We start from the raw sequence: 19,240 nt of genomic DNA on the forward strand, positions 1-19,240 counted from the left end.
CTAATTTCTCGAGTAGTTGTAAGAAGTGCTAAATGATCCTCAAGGATCCCAGCAGTTGGCCTAAACGTTTAATTCATGTATATTACTGCAATACTGTTGCGGCACTACTGCTACAGTAGTATTACTACGCTAGCACTGATACCCCACCCACATCTATGTATCGTTCCGCCATTTTAAAAGTCTTTGGGTTTCAGAGCCGATGGAATTTCTGTCTGGTGGATGGGCGGGGCAACATTTAGTCAAAAGGTGTTTGTTTACCTTGCTTACGTAATGAATGCTTTTCGACTCTTGGCTCGTAATCATTGGCCATGGCGTCGGCTAGATTATTTTTACTCTATAAAAATTAAAACTATCGGGTTTAGGTTATTGATAATGCTGACAAAATTTGTGTGTGGTTGTAAAATATACATATGTCAACTTTCAGCTACATCCGATGCTTTGACAAGGAGCAAAGTCCAAAAAAACCGTGTTACAGAGACCCTGAATCTCATAGTAGTATCCAAAATACAGTAAATCTAATGACTTTTTATTCGATCACAACTCTAGCTTAGATCTCACTCCCTGCTTTATTGGCTTGGCAATTGTTTAGTTATGATTAATGATTGAGAAGAGGAAAGATGTTTAACGTAATTACTATCTGTTACAAGATAAAATATCTAATGTCTTCTTACTCCTGGAAACTTTCAACACTGTAGCCAGAGGCTAATTCTTCGAACATTTCATCTGAACACTAGGGAACCATAGGCGTGACTAGCGTAACTCGTTATTATAATTAAGTCCATCTAGATATACTTATAGATGCTATTATCTCTGAGGTATGTTATTTTGCAGCCACAAATCATTACAGTTTAAAACACAACTTACAACCATAGTGAACGCAAACATTCGTAACATTCGTATGTACAAGCATCATGTTATTGTCCAACTTAATAATAAAATTTTCAATTTGGCTAACCTTATTAAATTAGAATGTATTATCTTTATTGGTAGGAGGCCCCCACCCTTAACCCGGCCCTGTATATACATATATATGTATATATATATATATATATATATATATATATATATATATATATATATATATATATTAATCTAAATCTGCTCAGTTTTCACAGACCCATTTGTAACTGCTTTGTTGTTTTCTTTCCTGAACCTTGAAATACTTTGAATACTTAAACATTGGCCAGTTGACACTCATGGAAGAAGCATAACGCTAAATCGTGGCTCGGGTAGTCTGGCAAAATGTTTGAAAGCAATCCGTTCAATAGTTGTTTTTGTTTTTACTTATTTATTTTATCTTATTTCTTGTAGGGAAGGATTGACTTAAGTGTGTCTTTAATGATTTCATTTGCCATTCTGGTCGTACCACGTTTTCAATTTAGAAGATTATTCCTCTGGAGTTACCTAAGTCATTCGAGCTTAAAGATCGGCGTTATTGACCCAGATGGTTGTAACTCCAGATAATTTATGATCAATGCGTCAGGCTGTGAGTCCGGAAAAGAAGTGGAAGAACAGAAATTAACAAATAAAAAAAGTTAACGGAAAACATGTACACTAATAATAATAATAATACTAACTAATCAATAATAATAATAATAAAATAATAATAATAATAATAATAATAATAATAATAATAATAATAATGATAATAACAATAATAATAATAATAATAAAAAGGATGAGGAAATCCACAATAATGACGGTGTCAAAATATATAAAAATATATATTTATATATATAGAATAATATATTTGCACGTTTTATATATGTTATAGTTTATATTAACGTGTATTATTGCTATATATTTACACTGAAATCGCTGTGGATTTCAGCAACATTTTAGTAATTCATGTGATTATGAGATTCATATTTATATATAAAAAATCGTAATAATAAAATACAAAACTATAACTCTTGTAGTTGACGCCGCTGGTAAGGAGTTAAAGGACGCTCGTGAGAGAGAGAGAGAGAGAGAGAGAGAGAGAGAGAGAGAGAGAGAGAGAGAGAGAGAGAGAGAGAGAGGAGCAGCAGTATGAGGGATCAGTCAATATTTCTCACAATTCGGAAGCTCACAAGGAACCATGGTTGGTGGCCTTCTTCTCCTTCTCTGGAGATTCCCTGTTTCACTGGAGTAGTTTTTTTTTTCTTTTATTTATCATTTCGTTAATCGTTGGAGTGACACGGAAACAAGAGATGATGTTTCCCTAATAAGAATGCAAAGGGAGAGGCAGTACATCATCTTAATCCTCTTCTTTTATTTTTTCCTCTCATCATCGTCATTGTCATCGAGACTCTTCCTCCCCCTACTCAACCTATCAATACCAGCATCATCATTGTCATTATAATCGAAGTTCTTCCTCTTCTTTAACTTATCATCATTATCATTATCTTCATCATCATTATCATTGAGATTCTTCCTCCTACTCAACCTATCAATACCAGCATCATTATTATTATTATAATCGAAGTTCTTCCTCTTCTTTAACTTATCATCTTATCATTATCTTCATCATCATCATTATCATCGAGATTCTTCCTCCTTCTCAACTTATCATTACCTTCATAATTATCATTATTATATCGAAAATTCTTCCTCCTTAACTTATCGTTACCATCATCATCAACATCATTATAATCGAAATTATTCTTCCTCCTCAATTATCCTCTGTACCATCATCTTCATGATCATTATCATGGAAATTATTCGTCCTTCTCAACTCATCACCACCATCATCATTATCATTATCATTATCATTATCATCGAGATTCTTTCTCGTCCCAACTTATCATCATTACCATCATCATCAACATCATTATCATCGAAATTATTCTTCCTCGTCAACTTATCACCATTATCATCGCCTTCATACCATCATCACTAAATCATTCCTTGTTGCCTCCCCTCCTACTTCTATACCTTTCACTATCGTTTGTGTTTCCATTATCATTATCATTTTCATCTTTACACCTTGTATCGCTCAAGATCATCTTCCTCATCATCTCCCGGTTCTTTCAGCATCTAGAGATTCTAGATAATCAGTATAACCATCACCAACTTATTTCTGTTTCCCTTGAGTATAATAATCAACACTAATCATCCTTTGTATGATTATCATCAACACAAGCTTTGCAGTAACTATTATCTGGCAGTATAGTAAAAAGCAATAATGTTCTTAATGATACTTGTCCAGAAGGACTAAATTTCGTACTTTCTATAGTAGGTTTAAATTTATTTCCACACCCAGGATGCCATCCATGTTCCTACGTAATTTTGATTTATCTATAGATCCATGAGGGTTTTTTCTTGTATTCTTATTTTTCCTAAACAAAGGCGAAATTGAGCTCCTTTGATTTTTTTCTACAGTTTTCTTGAGCTACCTGTGGATCAGTGGTTCAAAACCTTTTTTCGGCCATGCCCTCCTCTAAAATCCTGATGTACCCTGAGGTGATATGCTATAATTCTTATATTCACGTGGAAGAGGACTAAAATGCCATTTAACATGGTTTAAACGTTTTCGAATTGGACACCCTCCCTCAAGAAAAAAAAAAAAAAAAAATAAAATAAAATAAAAGCTCCGCGTTAGGAATCACTACTCTAGATCCATGAGGATATATAGGCTGGAATTAGAAAAAGCACGGAACAAATGACAGAAGGCTAGACATAGTAGAATGGTGAATTAAAAGCAACCAAATTCCTATGCATGGTATAGAAAATACTCACTATTGCCAAACATTTGCTCTACCAATGCTTAAATTCTCTTGGCAGAAAGCATTTTCTGAAGTGGATGGAACGAGGAATTTTATTTTACTTAATTTTTTTTAAGCATTTGTACTGTTTCCAAGTCTATTGGTTCACCTATAGATTCATGGGATCACGTTCATGTAAACGTTTTTACACGGCTTTTAGGTTACCTCAAGAGTCAAAAGGTTACGCCTTTTCTAATTTTTGTTTTTCACGGTTTTATTGAAATACACTTATCTTTTTTTCTTTTCTTTTACAAACAGCTAGATCACCTTAGAATTTATGAATTACCGTTCTTAGAAATTCTCTAAAGCGTTTATTATATTTAACAATTTACTCGTGAACGTTTCGGTCACTTTTATGTAATAAATGTATATGCATATATAGTATATATACAAATATGTATATACGTATATATATACACATATATATATAAATATAAACACATACATACATACACACACACACACACACACACACACATATATATATATATATATATATACATATATATATATATATATATATATATATATATATATATATATATATATATATTACAAGACGTTGGTGTACCCAGGGTATCACGAGATTACTCCATCATTATCTTATCAATTGCTTTATCTCCTGAACAATTTCGATTTACGTATATATATATTATTTATATATATATATATATATATATAATATATTATATATATATATATAATATATATATATCTATATACTATATTTAGATCATTTCTTTACAAGACGTTGGTGCACCCAGGGTATCACGATTTTACTCCACTATTGTAAGAACAATTGCCTTATCTCCCGAACACTTGATCCCGTTGCGAAGGCGCTTCTTCTGCAAAATTGAGCGATGATCTTTCTTAACATTTCATCGGGTGACGCTTTCTCATTGTTCCCGTCGCCTCGCTAAGGCTAATCCCCTCTTTTTATATTTTAGCTGTTTTATGACGTCCATACTCAAACGCGTCTGTTCGGTTTCAGTAAAGGTTATGGGGGTTATTTCACTTTGCGTCTATCTCTGCATTCTCTTATTTTGAGTAAAATATTTAGTATACTTGGGGTTGACATAGTACCTTTTTGTTTTGTTCCATATTCGTTTGTCTTTGTACTGTTGATGTGCACACATATATGCAGTCACATACGTATATATATAATATATATATATATATATATATATATATATATATATATATATATATATATAGATATATATAGATAGATATATATATATATCATCATTTCTATCTATTATCTATCTATCTATCTATCTATCTATCTATATATATATATTAGATATATATATATATCTATCTATATATATATGATATATATAGATATATATATATATATAGATATATATATATAGATATATATATATATATATATTATATATATATATATATATATATATATATATATATATATTCGTACAGCTGGAGAAAGGAAAGAAAAAAAAGGAATAGACCAGCTTCTTTCGTGTATTTTTCACAGCTCCTCAGGGTCACACCTGAGGAAGTGTGAAAAATACACGATAGCGCTTAGTCTACTACTTCTTTCATTCCTCCCTCCAGCTCAGCGGACAGACAGACAAAGCCATTTAGAAATGCAACAAGGAATGCAAAACTATTGGAACAATATTCCTTGAAGATGACGAGACCTGTCACCGATGGGTATGCGAAATAAGTGCATACACATAAATACTACATACATATATATATATATATATATATATATATTTATATATATATAATATATATATATATATCAGTCTTTTCGCACTTTTTCTTTCCGCCCTTAGAACTTAAAAACTGCTGAGACTAGAGGGCTGCAAATTGGTTTGTCAATTATCCACCCTCCAATCATCAAACATACTAAATTGCAACCCTTTAGCCTTAGTAATCTTTTTTTTTTTTTAATTTTTATTTTATCTAAGGTTAAATTTAGCCATGATCGTGTTTCTGGTGACGCTATAGGACAGACTACAACGGGGCCATGGCTAAAAGTTTTATGGGCCGGAGCTCATACAGCATTATACACTTTACAGAAAACTCGATTGCATCGAAGGAACTTCGGCGCATGTTTTACTTGTTTTTTTATATCTCCGAAATTTAGCATTCTGGTTGAGGTCGATATTTTGAATACAGTTCATTATGTTAAAAGAATGTGTTCCATTGTCTTTATAATCTGCCGTGAGATGACTTAAATCTTCTGTTCCTATCTTCGAAATCTGCAATACACTATTGCTATAAGTGGTCCATATGCTTGTTCGACCCGTAAATAAAGTTTTTACTCTGTCAGTTTAATCAACATGCTGCTCTGACAGATGGCATTCAACCTTTTATTAATACCATATTTTGCACCCTTCATTTTTTCTTTTATAAATCGAGACATGGAGTTATGTTCTTATGAGGTTCTTGAATATTTCTTTAGACATGGGCATAAGTAGTACTTTTGCGGCAGATGGTTATTTTTCTCCAGATATTCGTTACTTCGACCTATTTTTCAAGGACACAATCAGTTTAGAGTCTAACACGTTAATACCTTACTCTAGTTGTGAGATATTATAAGTCAGAGGAGTCTGCAAATAAGTTAATATATATGTTGAATAGCTTATTGTAAGATATTTTATTTCTAAATATTTTTAAATTACAATATCAAAAGGTTACGATTTAAGAACTTTTGCCCTCCCCCCATTCTAGCAGTTTGCCAATTCAAAGGTTTTTCATTTTATTTCTAGACGATTTTAATAAAATTACCGGACAGTGATAAGTGCACCTTGGAAGTTACTGATTATTTCCCAGAGACTTTTTTTTATTTTTAACCTCTTGTATTTCAAGGTCACAGTTCACAGTGGAGAACAGAAAAGTATTTGTCTCTGACTTTGATCATGTTTATTTATAAATTTATATATATTTATATATATATATATATATATATATATATATATATATATATATATATATATATATATATACACACACACATGCACACACACACACACACAACACACACACATATATATATATATATATATATATATATATATATATATATATATATATGTGTGTGTGTGTGTGTGTGTGCGTGTGTGTAAATCAACTCAGGCAACAATTAAGTCGAAATTATTTAATATTCCCTCAAAATGTCATTGACCTTGATCACAGGTCAAATATCACAGGTCAATGTCAGTGTCAAGGCAAAAATTTCATATTCTCACATTTTGATGGAAATTCATTTTTTCCCCTTTTCAAGATGGCTGGTTTTGCTAGAAGACAAAATCTGAGATTCCTTAGAAAACATTTAAGTATATATCATATGGTTGGCGAGGATTGCCAGGTGATATTTTTTAAAATTTTGTTCTTAGGAGGTCCCTTCTCTCTCTCTCTCTCTCTCTTTCTAAGCGCTCCCCTATCACACACATTCATATATATATATATATATATATATATATATATATATATATATATATATATATATATATAAAACATGTATGAATAAATAAATTTATAAATGTCAGTTCGTCTGTTTATTCTTTAGTTCTCTCTCTCTCTCTCTCTCTCTCTCTCTCTCTCTCTCTCTCTCTCTCTCTCTCTCTCTAAGCTTTTCCTATCTCACAAACACACACGCATACACAAGTACATACGTATATACATATGTAAATATATAATATAGCATATGTATATATATATATATATATATATATATATAAATTTCAATTCGTCTATTTATTTAGTTCTATCTCCCCCTCCCTCCCCCACTCTCTCTCTCTCTCTCTCTCTCTCTCTCTCTCTCTCTCTCTCTCTCTCTCTCTCGCTGTATCTTTGTTTTTTTCTTTAAAGACTAAATCGAATCCTACTCTTAAATATAATGTTGCAAAATTTCTTCTCGTCTTTTGTTGCACCCACCCAGATCTCCTACAGGATAGTATTTATATTTAAATGAATAAATACCTGGTCACGGGATTTTGTTCAGACAATGCATAGTAAATGTTGGTCTGGAATGATGTGCCTTATAAAGGAGTAGTAAAGCCATAAGGCGAGTCACCTAGGTAGCCAAATATAAGGAAATAGAATTTGATTTTCTCAGAATAAATGCGTTGATGGGAATATCGATCTGACTTTTAGTTGCAGGCCGAAGGAATTGGCCAACCTTATGCCTTTAGCTATACAGGATATCTGATTGATTGGGAAAAACCTGACAGTTGGAAGAGTCACCGAAAAAAAGACATGTCAATTAAAGCAAAGGGGAAACTAAACAATGAACAATGTAAATTTAGACTAAAAATCAATCATGTTATATTTATAGCAAAGTCGAGTCGACGTTTATAAATATTAAAAGTTATAAAATTAGGACTTCCAAAATTTCTAACAGCAAGACTGATACGGTAATCCGTGTCTAAATAGATAGATAATATATATATATATACTATATTATATTATATATATATATTATATATATATCTATGAAATCCTTTGAAACTGATTTAAAGCATAAAAAAGTAGGGACTGGTAAAGTTCACCAAAACAGAGTGATACGAAACGAGTGAATCTGTCCACCCCCCCACAAAAAAAAAAAAAAAAAAAAAAGAAGGCCATATCACTCAACGCATAGGAAACCGAATCACGGAAACATAGAGACACGAATAAAAAAAGTGGAAAAAGGACAAGAAAAATTCACGAAAATAAGAGTTCCACGAAAGGCCTAATCTGCGAAAAAAGAAGAAGAAGAAGAAGCGGAAGAAAAGATATGGAGAGGGGAAAACTGACATATCATTCAGACAGAGCGAAGGAAACAGGATTTTCCGAACGAGACTCAGTTCCTTTTATTATCGTCGACCGGTGAAAGTTTGGAAGATGAAACTCCGTGAAAGCAGTGGGGGGGGGGTGGGGGGAATTGGGCAGCGGGGGAGGGAAAGCAAAACTTTCCCTTAAAGGGACGAATGATAAGGTTCGCCTAAGTTTTTGGAACGATACCCACCATCCTGATAGGACCAAGAGCTTTCTCTCTCTCTCTCTCTCTCTCTCTCTCTCTCTCTCCATCCTCCTCTTTCGCTTTTCCCTCTCCTTTATTTTTCCCCTCTTTTCTGCTTTTTTTTTCTTTAATACATTAACCTCATTCCTTCTCTTTCATTTCCCCCTTTCTCTCTCTTTTATGGCTTCTCTTTCCTTTTATTTGACAACTTAGCCTGCTGTTTTCATTCTTTTCTTTGTTTCATTTTAATTCTTTACTCACTTTTATTCAGACAATCGCCTCTTTTACTTATTTTCCTCTCTCTTCTTTCCTTCCATTCAATCTACTTTTTCTTTCACACCGTCGTGTCTTCTGTTTCTCCTTTACTATTCTCCTTTTCCTTCCCTTTCTCTTATTTATTTACGCCAAGTTGTTTCCTATTCCTTCTGCCTCATTTTTCCTTCTTCGGTTCTCTTTATTAATTCTCTGGCGTCCTTCTCACCTTCTCAAGTTCGTCTCTTTCTTGGCGTCTCCACTTTCTCTTTTTCCTTAAGTTTCCTTCGTTTTCCCTCCCATTTTTCCTCCCCTTCCCCTCCTTCTCCTTCGTCCTTTTTTGTCCTTATTCTTTTAACCAAGTTCATGTTTGGACAAAAATCTTTGATCACAGTAATGAACAGGATATATTGGAAATATGAAAAGGCAAACCAGATAAAAATGAATAAAGTTGCGGAACAGATGGAACGACAAACAAGCAAACAAACGCAATGGACGAGGAGGTCGCCTCGTTATTGCTTGGATAGAGTTGGCAGGCAAACCGAAGGGCAGAATTAGAATAAAGTACGATAAATAAGCAACAAAGGATTATAAATGACAGAGCTGGAAGTACCCACTATCTTGTAGTGCATGACAAATGTTGCTCTCTCAAGAGGAAATGATTCTGGGAGCTTCGTAGGGCACTGAGTCTGTAGTTCCTCGTTGGACGAGTGGTTTACGTGCTCACCGATTCGGTAGTCCCGAGTTCGATTCCCTGCTCTGCGTACGTGATATTATGTGGTTCGGATTCCACACAAAGCCGTGAGTCCCGTTGCTAGGTAACCAATTGGTTCCCAGCCACGTATAAATATCTACTCCTTCGGGCCAGCCCTAGGAGAGCTGTTATCCAGCTCAGTGGTCTGGTTAAACTAAGATATACTTAACTTTTGGACCCCGTAGTGAAGTTCTTGTTGGAAGGCAATCTCGGCTTTTTAATATTCGTATCAAATCATAACGGTTTCGTTTCCCGTTCTATGAATAGCCATCCATACGTGAAGTAAAACTAAGTCGCCGTCATGTTTTGAAGTCATGCAGACACATGGCAGAACTGTTGAGCAGAAGCAAAGAATCCCCCCAGTTGGGGAATACAGTCTGCATAGTGTTTTCTTGGCTAGGCCTACTGTAGGCATATTAAATGTTCTTTGCACTGTCTCCTTGAGGCTGTCCAACTTACTATTCCACAATTCGTGCTAGAATTTTTCCACCACATTGAAATCAGTCTATTGCGGATGGCAGGCCGATTCCATGGGTCCACATTAGTCCTCTGAGTCCCTTTAACGTTCTACCATACTCACAGGCTGCCTTTAACGAAGGGCATGTGCTGGCATAAGACCAACTGAATCTCTCTCATCCAGTTAACGCTGCTTGATAATAAATACGATGTCCTTTGGGTGACCCCAGTAATGAGAGGGTCCGATTGAGCGTCGTCAGTCGGAGGTTCGCGTCCGATCTTTTTTGAAATGTTATTTTTTCTTTTGTTTATTAGTAAATGTTATTTGGTCATTTCTACACATCTCTTTGTGTGTCCAAAATCCGTAAACATCAATTAACTGTCGAAAAGTCTAAAGGTCAGATGCAGCCCGTGAAAAACATGTCCGACGGCCTGGTGGCGCTGACATGTTTATATTTATTTTGTGATATCTATGGCGCAGACAGACGACTATTTGTTTTCAAGTTGTTGTCAGATGAGTCACGGAGTCGTAAACATTGTCTGCGAAGGCGAGGAATCTCTTCTTACTCGGCTGTCTTTCATGGTCACCCACAAGTCTTATTCTTATTTTCCTCATTATCTCATTTTTTTCACTACTATCATTCGCATCTTCTAGACAGAAAACATCTATCCGATACCTTTTTCATTACCTTTGAATTTTAAAAGAATCGCATTCTTATTTCGCGTATCTTTCTGAATAACGGCCATGATTTTCGAATTGTGTTTTCCTGATGGTTTTTTCGGTCCTTTTCGCTTGGTCGGAAAGTTATCGAAGAACAAATTCAGAGTTTATGCAATGCCTGCATGTCATGGTTGCTAAGGTTCTGCTAATTACTAATAATGGATTTGGATCCCTAATTAAATATTGATCTTTACCAGGACTATTTCAAAGATAGCTAACTTTATTTGCTAGTTTGATAAAACCGAAGTTTCTATAGAATTATATTTTTGTTAACTTTTGTTACATACAAACATACATACACAATATATATATAAAAATATTATATATATATATATATATATATATATATATATATAAAATAAATATATATATATATATATATATATATATATATATAGTATATATAATAATTATATATATATATAATATAGTATTTGTGTCTGTATTTGTATGTTTATAGAGATAGTACATTTTTCAAGTCAACAGCATGATTCAGGAAATTTCTGCTATATCAAACTAGAAAATATGTCAGCTGCAACTAATTTCATATATATATATATATATATATATATATATATATATATATATATCTATGTATATATATATATGTAGATATATATATATAGTATATAATATATATGTCTATATATATAGATATATATATATATATATATATATATAAATATATATATATAGATATACATATATATATACATATATATATATATATTTATAATAGATAGATATATATAGAGATATATATAGAAATAGATAAAGTATATATAATATATATATATATAGATATATATATAGTATATATATTATGGTATATATATATATATATAATAGATATATAGATATATATATAATATATATATATATATATATATATATATATATATATATATATTTACACACATACACACATGTATATATATATATATAGTATATATATATATATATATATATATACTATATATATATATAATTTATGTATATATATAAATAAATATATATATATATATATATATATCTATATATATATATATATATATATATATATATATATATATATATATATATAGTATACGTACATAGAGCGGTTGCAGCCTGCACGATGCCAACGAAAAATTTTACTAGAAAAAGCAAATAAACTGAGACAATTCCCAAAGCTTTTCGAGTAAAATGTCATGTCTGTAAACCCACAATGGAAGAATAAAATGTCGCATGTGTGTAGAATATTCGCTCAAAAGGAAAGCAAAGAAATTAATTATAATATAGTGATAGCATTCTTCCATTGGTTTATATGTTTAAGTGGATTATTGGGACTAGACTACTCAACCTTAAAATAGAGATAAGATCATTTACATTACCTTAAAAAAATTATGAATGTAACAAAAATTATACTAACTTTTCATACTGGACACTTTATTTGTATGGAATGATCGTAGATGAAAAATACGTAACAAATGTTTGTGTATTTGATTTATTGTTTTTTACTTGATCGATGATCACTCATCACCAGTGAGATCTCTTGACTTGGAAGCTGCCGCATGATCAGGAAGTCAACTCACTCCGTCGTCCTTCTTCCACTCTCCTCCTCTTCTTCTTCTTCTTCTTCCAGATGGAGAAGATCGTGGAGCAGATGCAAGCGGAAGAGACGGGGGTTCCGGTGAAAACTGTCAAGAGCTTCATGACAAAAATTCCTTCAGTCTTCACTGGAGGGGAACTGGTCAGTTGGATGATGAGGAACCTCGACGTGGAAGATCAGAGTAAGTTTTCGTGTGGAATAAATTTGTTAGAAAATGTGAGCAACCAATTTCATGCACGAGAGCCGATATTCAATAAGTTCTTATCGGTAAACTCTTGCTCAAGAACTGAATTTCGCAATGGCTTGGTAAAACAGTAAGAAATGATCGCTTGTTTAACACCATTTTTCAGTCTCTATGACCCGATATCATACAAAAGCTTAGTAATAATTACAACGTACCTTCTATTCTTGGCAGAAATAATAGTTTGACTTCTTTCTCTCCCTTTACAACCCTCTGCTCGCGCTTTCTGTTCAACTTTTATTGACAACTTTATTCTTATGTCAAGGGGAACTTTAAAGCTGACGGCTGCCTTGGTTTGATTGGTTGATTGATGGAAGGTACACTGAAGGTCTGAAAAAAAAAAGTGACTGATGTTGGTGGATTTATCTCTTGATGCCTCAGATTGAGGACGAACACACGATTCTGCGGCAGCTGACAGCAAATGCTTCACAGTTTCGAGGCAAAGAGGAAGAGGAAGGAGTATTGTAAGCTGAGAGCCAAATGTCTTACCCTGGGATTAAGGAAGGACCTTGGATAAGTCTTAGCTGGTCTTTTGGTTATAGCAATACCTTAGTGTTGAATAAAACAGTATCTATCTTGAAAACACCACAGGTTAACAGGAAGCTTTTATAGTAAATTCGAAAGCTCTGAGTAGTCATAGAATAAACAAATAAATAATTCTCAAAATATAAAACAATTAACATTTGTAACACTATTTCTGGTAGGAGGTGAGCTTTTGATTCAATTCAAGCCTGGGATAATATAGTCCCATTCGGCAGTGGATTTACACGAAGGGGGAATCTGCTGCGAAAAGAATTCCTCTGACAACAGATCCCAGTTTCTCTGAAGAATGGAAGAAGATAAACATGTGACTGACTCGTCTTACTTACTATTAGCAAAATGATGTCTTCCACCACCATTTCTCAGTTTAAAATGACATCATGAGGAGTTATGATATCAGGATTAGAATTTCTTAAAGCGGCGATTGAACTATAGACTTAAACCACAATAAATATTCAAAATACTTCATAAAAAATACTTAAAATGTGATATTATTTCAATAGTGCTCGATATAAATGCAAAGATTACTAATCTGTGAATTACGGCTTTTAACTTAAATCCTTCAGGCATACCCAAAGGCATCTTTGTGCTTGTATACGTTTACATAATACTGAAAAATAATAAGAAATAAGAGAAGCCAAACTTTGGATGAATTTACCTGAAGCTGAAAGTCTTAAAAAATTTTGGGGAAATAAACTAAAAGGATAATTATGGATAACAATCTCCCTGAGACATCAATAAAAACAAGACAATGAACAAGTTACTAAAAGCACAACCGACAGATTCAACAGACAAATAAGCTTCAAGTCAGTCTGCGAGTGGAGGAAGTATAGAAACACCTGAGAATCTGAAACCCTAGAATGACAAAGATCACTAACTAATAGCTCCTTGAATTTCTTTGAGTATTCGCCCATGTTAAGCCACCTCTTCCCACGTTTACCCTGGGAATTGGTAATCCTCCCGATGACACACTTCGGTGACTTTTTCATTGCTTCTATCCTCAAGCTTTGGAATTCTCCTCTTACTTCCGCTTCTCTTGATCCCTGTGACCTTTATTCCTTTAAGATGCAGAAAAGTAAAACGCTGCCTTCTTGCATAATCACTACTTCTTTCTCTTCCTTTTCCACTTTCATGCTTCCTTCGGGGTCATAGCAAGGAAAGGGCATTAGGTTACCAATCAACGTGACCTAGCTTTTAAGATATGTATTACATCACTAGAAAAATTTGCTCATGCAATATTAATACTGGCAATGAAAGCTCTTAAATGCCCATAGGCAGAAAAGTTCAGGAGAGTCAAGGTTGACCTGAGTAATTGGACAGACACAAAGATTATCTGCATTGATGGAAAGAGTTAAAGATTTTCTGGATAAATAGAGAAAATTGAAGTTTTACCTAGGTAAAATTATATAGAAAGGATTGTCTAAATACACTGGGAGAGTCAAAGGTTATGCGATAACAAGACAGTCAAAGATTATCTAAATAACAGGAGATTGAAAGTATCCAAATAATATGAGACTCAAATATCTAAATAGCATGAGAGCAAATGTTATGTTCATAACGAGAGAGCCAAAGATTATCTAAACATGAGAGCAAAGATAATCTTTATAACAACACAGTTAAAGACTAGGCTAAGTAATAAGAGAGTTAGAAATTTTCAAGATAACAAGACAGTCAAAGATTATCTAAATGACAAGAGAGTAAAAGATTATCTAAACAGCATTAGAGCAAAGATTATCTAAAAAATAAGAGCGACCAAGATTATCTAAATAACATTTAGATAATCTTGTCTAGATAACAAGCAAGACAAAGATTATCTAAATAACAAGATTGTCTAGATAACAAGCAAGACAAAGATTATCTAAATAACAAGAGAGTCAAAGATTATCTAAATAACATTAGTCAAAGATAATCTATATAAGAAGAGTCAAAGATTATTTAAATAACATGAAAGCAATGATTATCTAAGTCACAAGAATGTCATAGATTATCTAAATAACATAAGAGTCCAATATCATCTAAATAGCACGAGAGAAAAGATTATCTAAATAACAAGACAGTCAAAGATGATCTAACTAATATGAGAGCCAAAGATGATCTAAATAAGATGCGAACCACAGATTATCTAAATAATATGAGAGCAAAGATTATCCAAATAACAACATAAAAGTCAAATATTATCTAAATAGCATGAGAGACAAGGTTATCTAAATAACAAGCGAGTCAAAGATTATCTACAATGTGAGCAAAGATAATCTAACATGAGTAAAGATTATCTAAATAAACAAAGGTCAAAGATTATCTAAATAATAAGATAGTTAAAGATGATCTAAATAAGAAGACTCACAAAGTTTATCTAGATAATTTGAGAGTCAAAGATTATCTAAATAACAAAAGCGCCAAAGATTATCTAGATAAGATAAGAACCAAATATTATCTAAATAATATGAGATCAAAGATTATCTAAATGACAAGAGAGACCGAGATCATCTAAATAATAAGACAGACAAAGAAGATCTATCTAGTATGAGATCCAAAGATTATAAATAAGAAGATGGTCAAAGATGATCTAATTAAGATGAAAGTCAAAGAGTATGTAGATAACAAGAGAGCCAAAGATTGTATAAATAAGATAAGAACCAGAGATTATCTAAATAATATGAAAGCAAAAATTAATCTAATAACATAGGAGTTAAAGCTTATCTAAATAAAGAGACAGTCAAAGATTATCTAAAAAATTAAACAGTCAAAGATTATATGAATAACAAGGGAACCAAAGATTATCTATATAACATGAGAGTCAAAGATTATCTAAATAACATGAGAGCAAAGATTACCTAAATAGCAAGAGAGAAAAAGATCTAAATAACATGAGAACAATGGTTACCTAGATAACAAGAGCCAAAGACTATCTAGATGACATGAGAGTAAAGGTTATCGGAATTTAACAATTGAGCCAAAGATTATCTTACTAACAAGCGAGCCAAAGATTATCTAAATAAATGAGGGCAAAGTTATCTCAATAACAAGACAGTCAAAGTTGATCTAAATAACAAGACAGTCAAAGATTATCTATATAACAAGACAGTCAAAGGTTACCTAAATAATTAGACAGTCAAAGATATTCTGAATAACATCAAACCAAATATTATATAATTAACAAGAAAATAATATATTATCTAAGTAACAAGGGAGTCAATGTGACAAGAAAGTCACACATTATCTATATAACTTGAGACTAAATATTATCCAAATATCAAGAGAGCCAAAGATAATCTAAATGACATGAGAACAAAGGTTAGCTGAATAAAACAAGAGGGCCAAAGATGATCTAAGTAACAAGAGAGCCAAAGATTACCTAGATAACGTGAGAGCAAAGTTTATCTAAACAAATAGAGTCAAACAATATCTAAATAGCAAGAGATTCAAAGATTATTTGATTAACAAGACTCGAAGATTATCTAAACAACCAGTCAAAGATTATCTAAATAACAAGAGATTCAAATAATATCTGAATATCATGAGAGCAAAGAGTATCTAAATTACATAAGAGCAAAGGCTATCTGAATCTAACAAGGGAATCAAAGACTATCTAAATAATATGAGAGCCAAAGATGATCTAAATAACATGAGAGCAAAGGTTATGTAAATAACCAGAGGGTTAACTATTATCTAATAATAAGATAAATAATAAGAGGGTCAAAGATGATCTAAATAACAAGAGAGTCAAAGGATATCTAGATAAATGGTGAAATAGGCTGTGAGCAAGAGCATGCTTATAATGAGGCCAGAAATTCGAGGACTCGACAGCAATTCATAAGCAACTGAGTGACAAAGTAACTTCAGTTTAACAAATACAATTATAAGTAAAAATATAAAGGGACAAATAATTGCCCTGCCTTCCTCCTTTCTAAAAATACTTGTCCTAAACATAGTCTATTTGACGACAACAATTTTATTTTTTTCAAGAAATATTTGCAATAGATTGGTATTATACACAATACAAAGGCGCGATGAGATGATCCTAAAACTGATTTTGCATTGAACTCAAATCCTCGAAATTGCGATGGTATCACAAGTTTTTCCAGACTGAATTATGAATGCTAGTATCACGCAATTAAATTTGTAACTAGAACTACTAAATCTTTGTGTTACCTTTGCCAAGTTAATCGCCTTATTGACTTTCTCAATAATAATAATACTAATACTAATAAAGCTAATGGAGCATGAAATAAATTGGTACACATTTCGTCCGTAGATTCACAATCTTCCAGAAGACGGAAATATTGCTAGAATATATGGAGACTATATCTTTTTCCTTCTTCCCTATATGTGCTTCTGGTTACAACACTCACACATATATACACATAAATGAGCAAACGACTCTTTGTTTGTTATTGAGTTTATTTGTTTGTATGAACGTTATACAAATCCACATTTCTCAACCGATTCTGATGAGATTTTACATATAAGTCAATGTCACACTGGGAAAAGTGATGGTGCTTAACAGAATTAAAATCGGACCATTGGTTGGGTAAGGGGGATATGGGCAGGGGGTGATGTGTAAAAATTACCAAATAGAATAGTGTCTAAACCAAAGTTTTCGACGTCGCTGAGAAGAATAGCAATATATACACTATGCTCTTTAAGTCCACATTCAGCCCTGATAGGAAGGGGGTTGATAAGAGGTGGGAGGGGGTTGATTAGTAAAAATAACTGAAAAAGACAGATATGAGTGTCTAATCCATAGTTTTTGAGGTTGCTAAGATGAATAATGAACACTCCCGTAGCCCTTTAAGTTCAAATTCAACCTCAATAGGAAGGGCGGGGGAGGGGGTGTGAAAAGGGGTGGGAAGGTAGTGACATGCAAAAATAACCAAAAAACATAGATATTAGTGTCTAATCCATAGTTTTTGAGGACAATGAAATGAATAGTGACACTCTCAATGCCCTGTAAGTCAAAGTTCAGAACTGATAGGAAGGGGGGCGTGTGAAGGATTGGGTAGATAGTGACATTTAAAAATAACCAAAAACCACAGATATTAGAGTTTAATCCATAGTTTTTGAGGTCGCTGGGTTGAACAGAGACACTTTTGATGCCCTTCAAGTCCAAGTTCATTTCTGATAGGAATGGGGGATGAGAAGTGGTGAAATGTAAAATGTAAAAAACGCTGAGCAATGTAACTGTAGCAGCTATCTTAACAGGAATGGGAGAGAGAGAGAGAGAGAGAGAGCATTTGTCGGTTGCCATTCAGAGATTACCCGGGAAGCACCGGGTTGGTCAGATAGTACATATATATATATATATATATATATATATATATATATATATATATATATATGATATATATGTATATTTATATATACATATGTACATATATATATATTATAATTAATATATATCATATATATATATATATATATATATATATATATATATATATACTATATATATATATAAGCTTACCAACAAAGGCATAACTTGAAAACAGAGAAAGTAAGATAGTATTTAGAAGTGGACCTCATGTCGTTAATAAGGAGCGAACACAACTTGACTGATTGATGTGTTTACAGATGAGGCGTTGCATCTCGCCCACCTCATGGCTGCTCATGGCTACTTCTTCCCCATCGACGACCATGTCCTCACCGTCAAAAATGACTCGACTTTCTACAGATTTCAGGTAAGATATCTTGGTTTTATAAGACATGCTCTCAGATGGCAGAATTTTAACATGACGTGTGTCCATGGCAGTCTTTGATGTGGCACTCATTCTGGATGACATGGTGACTCGACTTGACATAATCATGACCTGCTGATCTGGGGAAACAATCATATTTTGATACGACGTTCTGTTTTGATATGACATGGTGTTTTGATATGACATGATGTTTTGATATGACATGCTATTTTTCTATGACAGGGTTATGTGCCTTTGGATTTAATTATGACGTAATGGTTTT

The 19,240-nt window shown here is 32.8% G+C and overlaps 1 protein-coding gene across 5 annotated transcripts in view; it reads left to right on the top strand.

Annotated features, from left to right (window-relative positions):
- Positions 1-19,240, top strand: part of LOC135195677 (regulator of G-protein signaling 7-like) — a 225,368-nt gene that overhangs the window by 128,769 nt on the left and 77,359 nt on the right. For all 5 annotated transcript variants that reach the window (XR_010310208.1, XR_010310211.1, XR_010310210.1 and 2 more), the window contains 2 exons: positions 12,535-12,682; positions 18,854-18,960. Coding sequence is in view for 1 of the 5 variants with exons in the window: in XM_064222067.1 (XP_064078137.1) it covers positions 12,535-12,682; positions 18,854-18,960 (255 nt within the window). In the remaining 4 variants the exon portion in view is untranslated. The remainder of the gene's footprint in view (positions 1-12,534; positions 12,683-18,853; positions 18,961-19,240) is intronic.

The sequence above is a fragment of the Macrobrachium nipponense genome, chromosome 16 (genome assembly GCF_015104395.2).
Source record: "Macrobrachium nipponense isolate FS-2020 chromosome 16, ASM1510439v2, whole genome shotgun sequence".
Taxonomy (NCBI): domain Eukaryota; kingdom Metazoa; phylum Arthropoda; class Malacostraca; order Decapoda; family Palaemonidae; genus Macrobrachium; species Macrobrachium nipponense.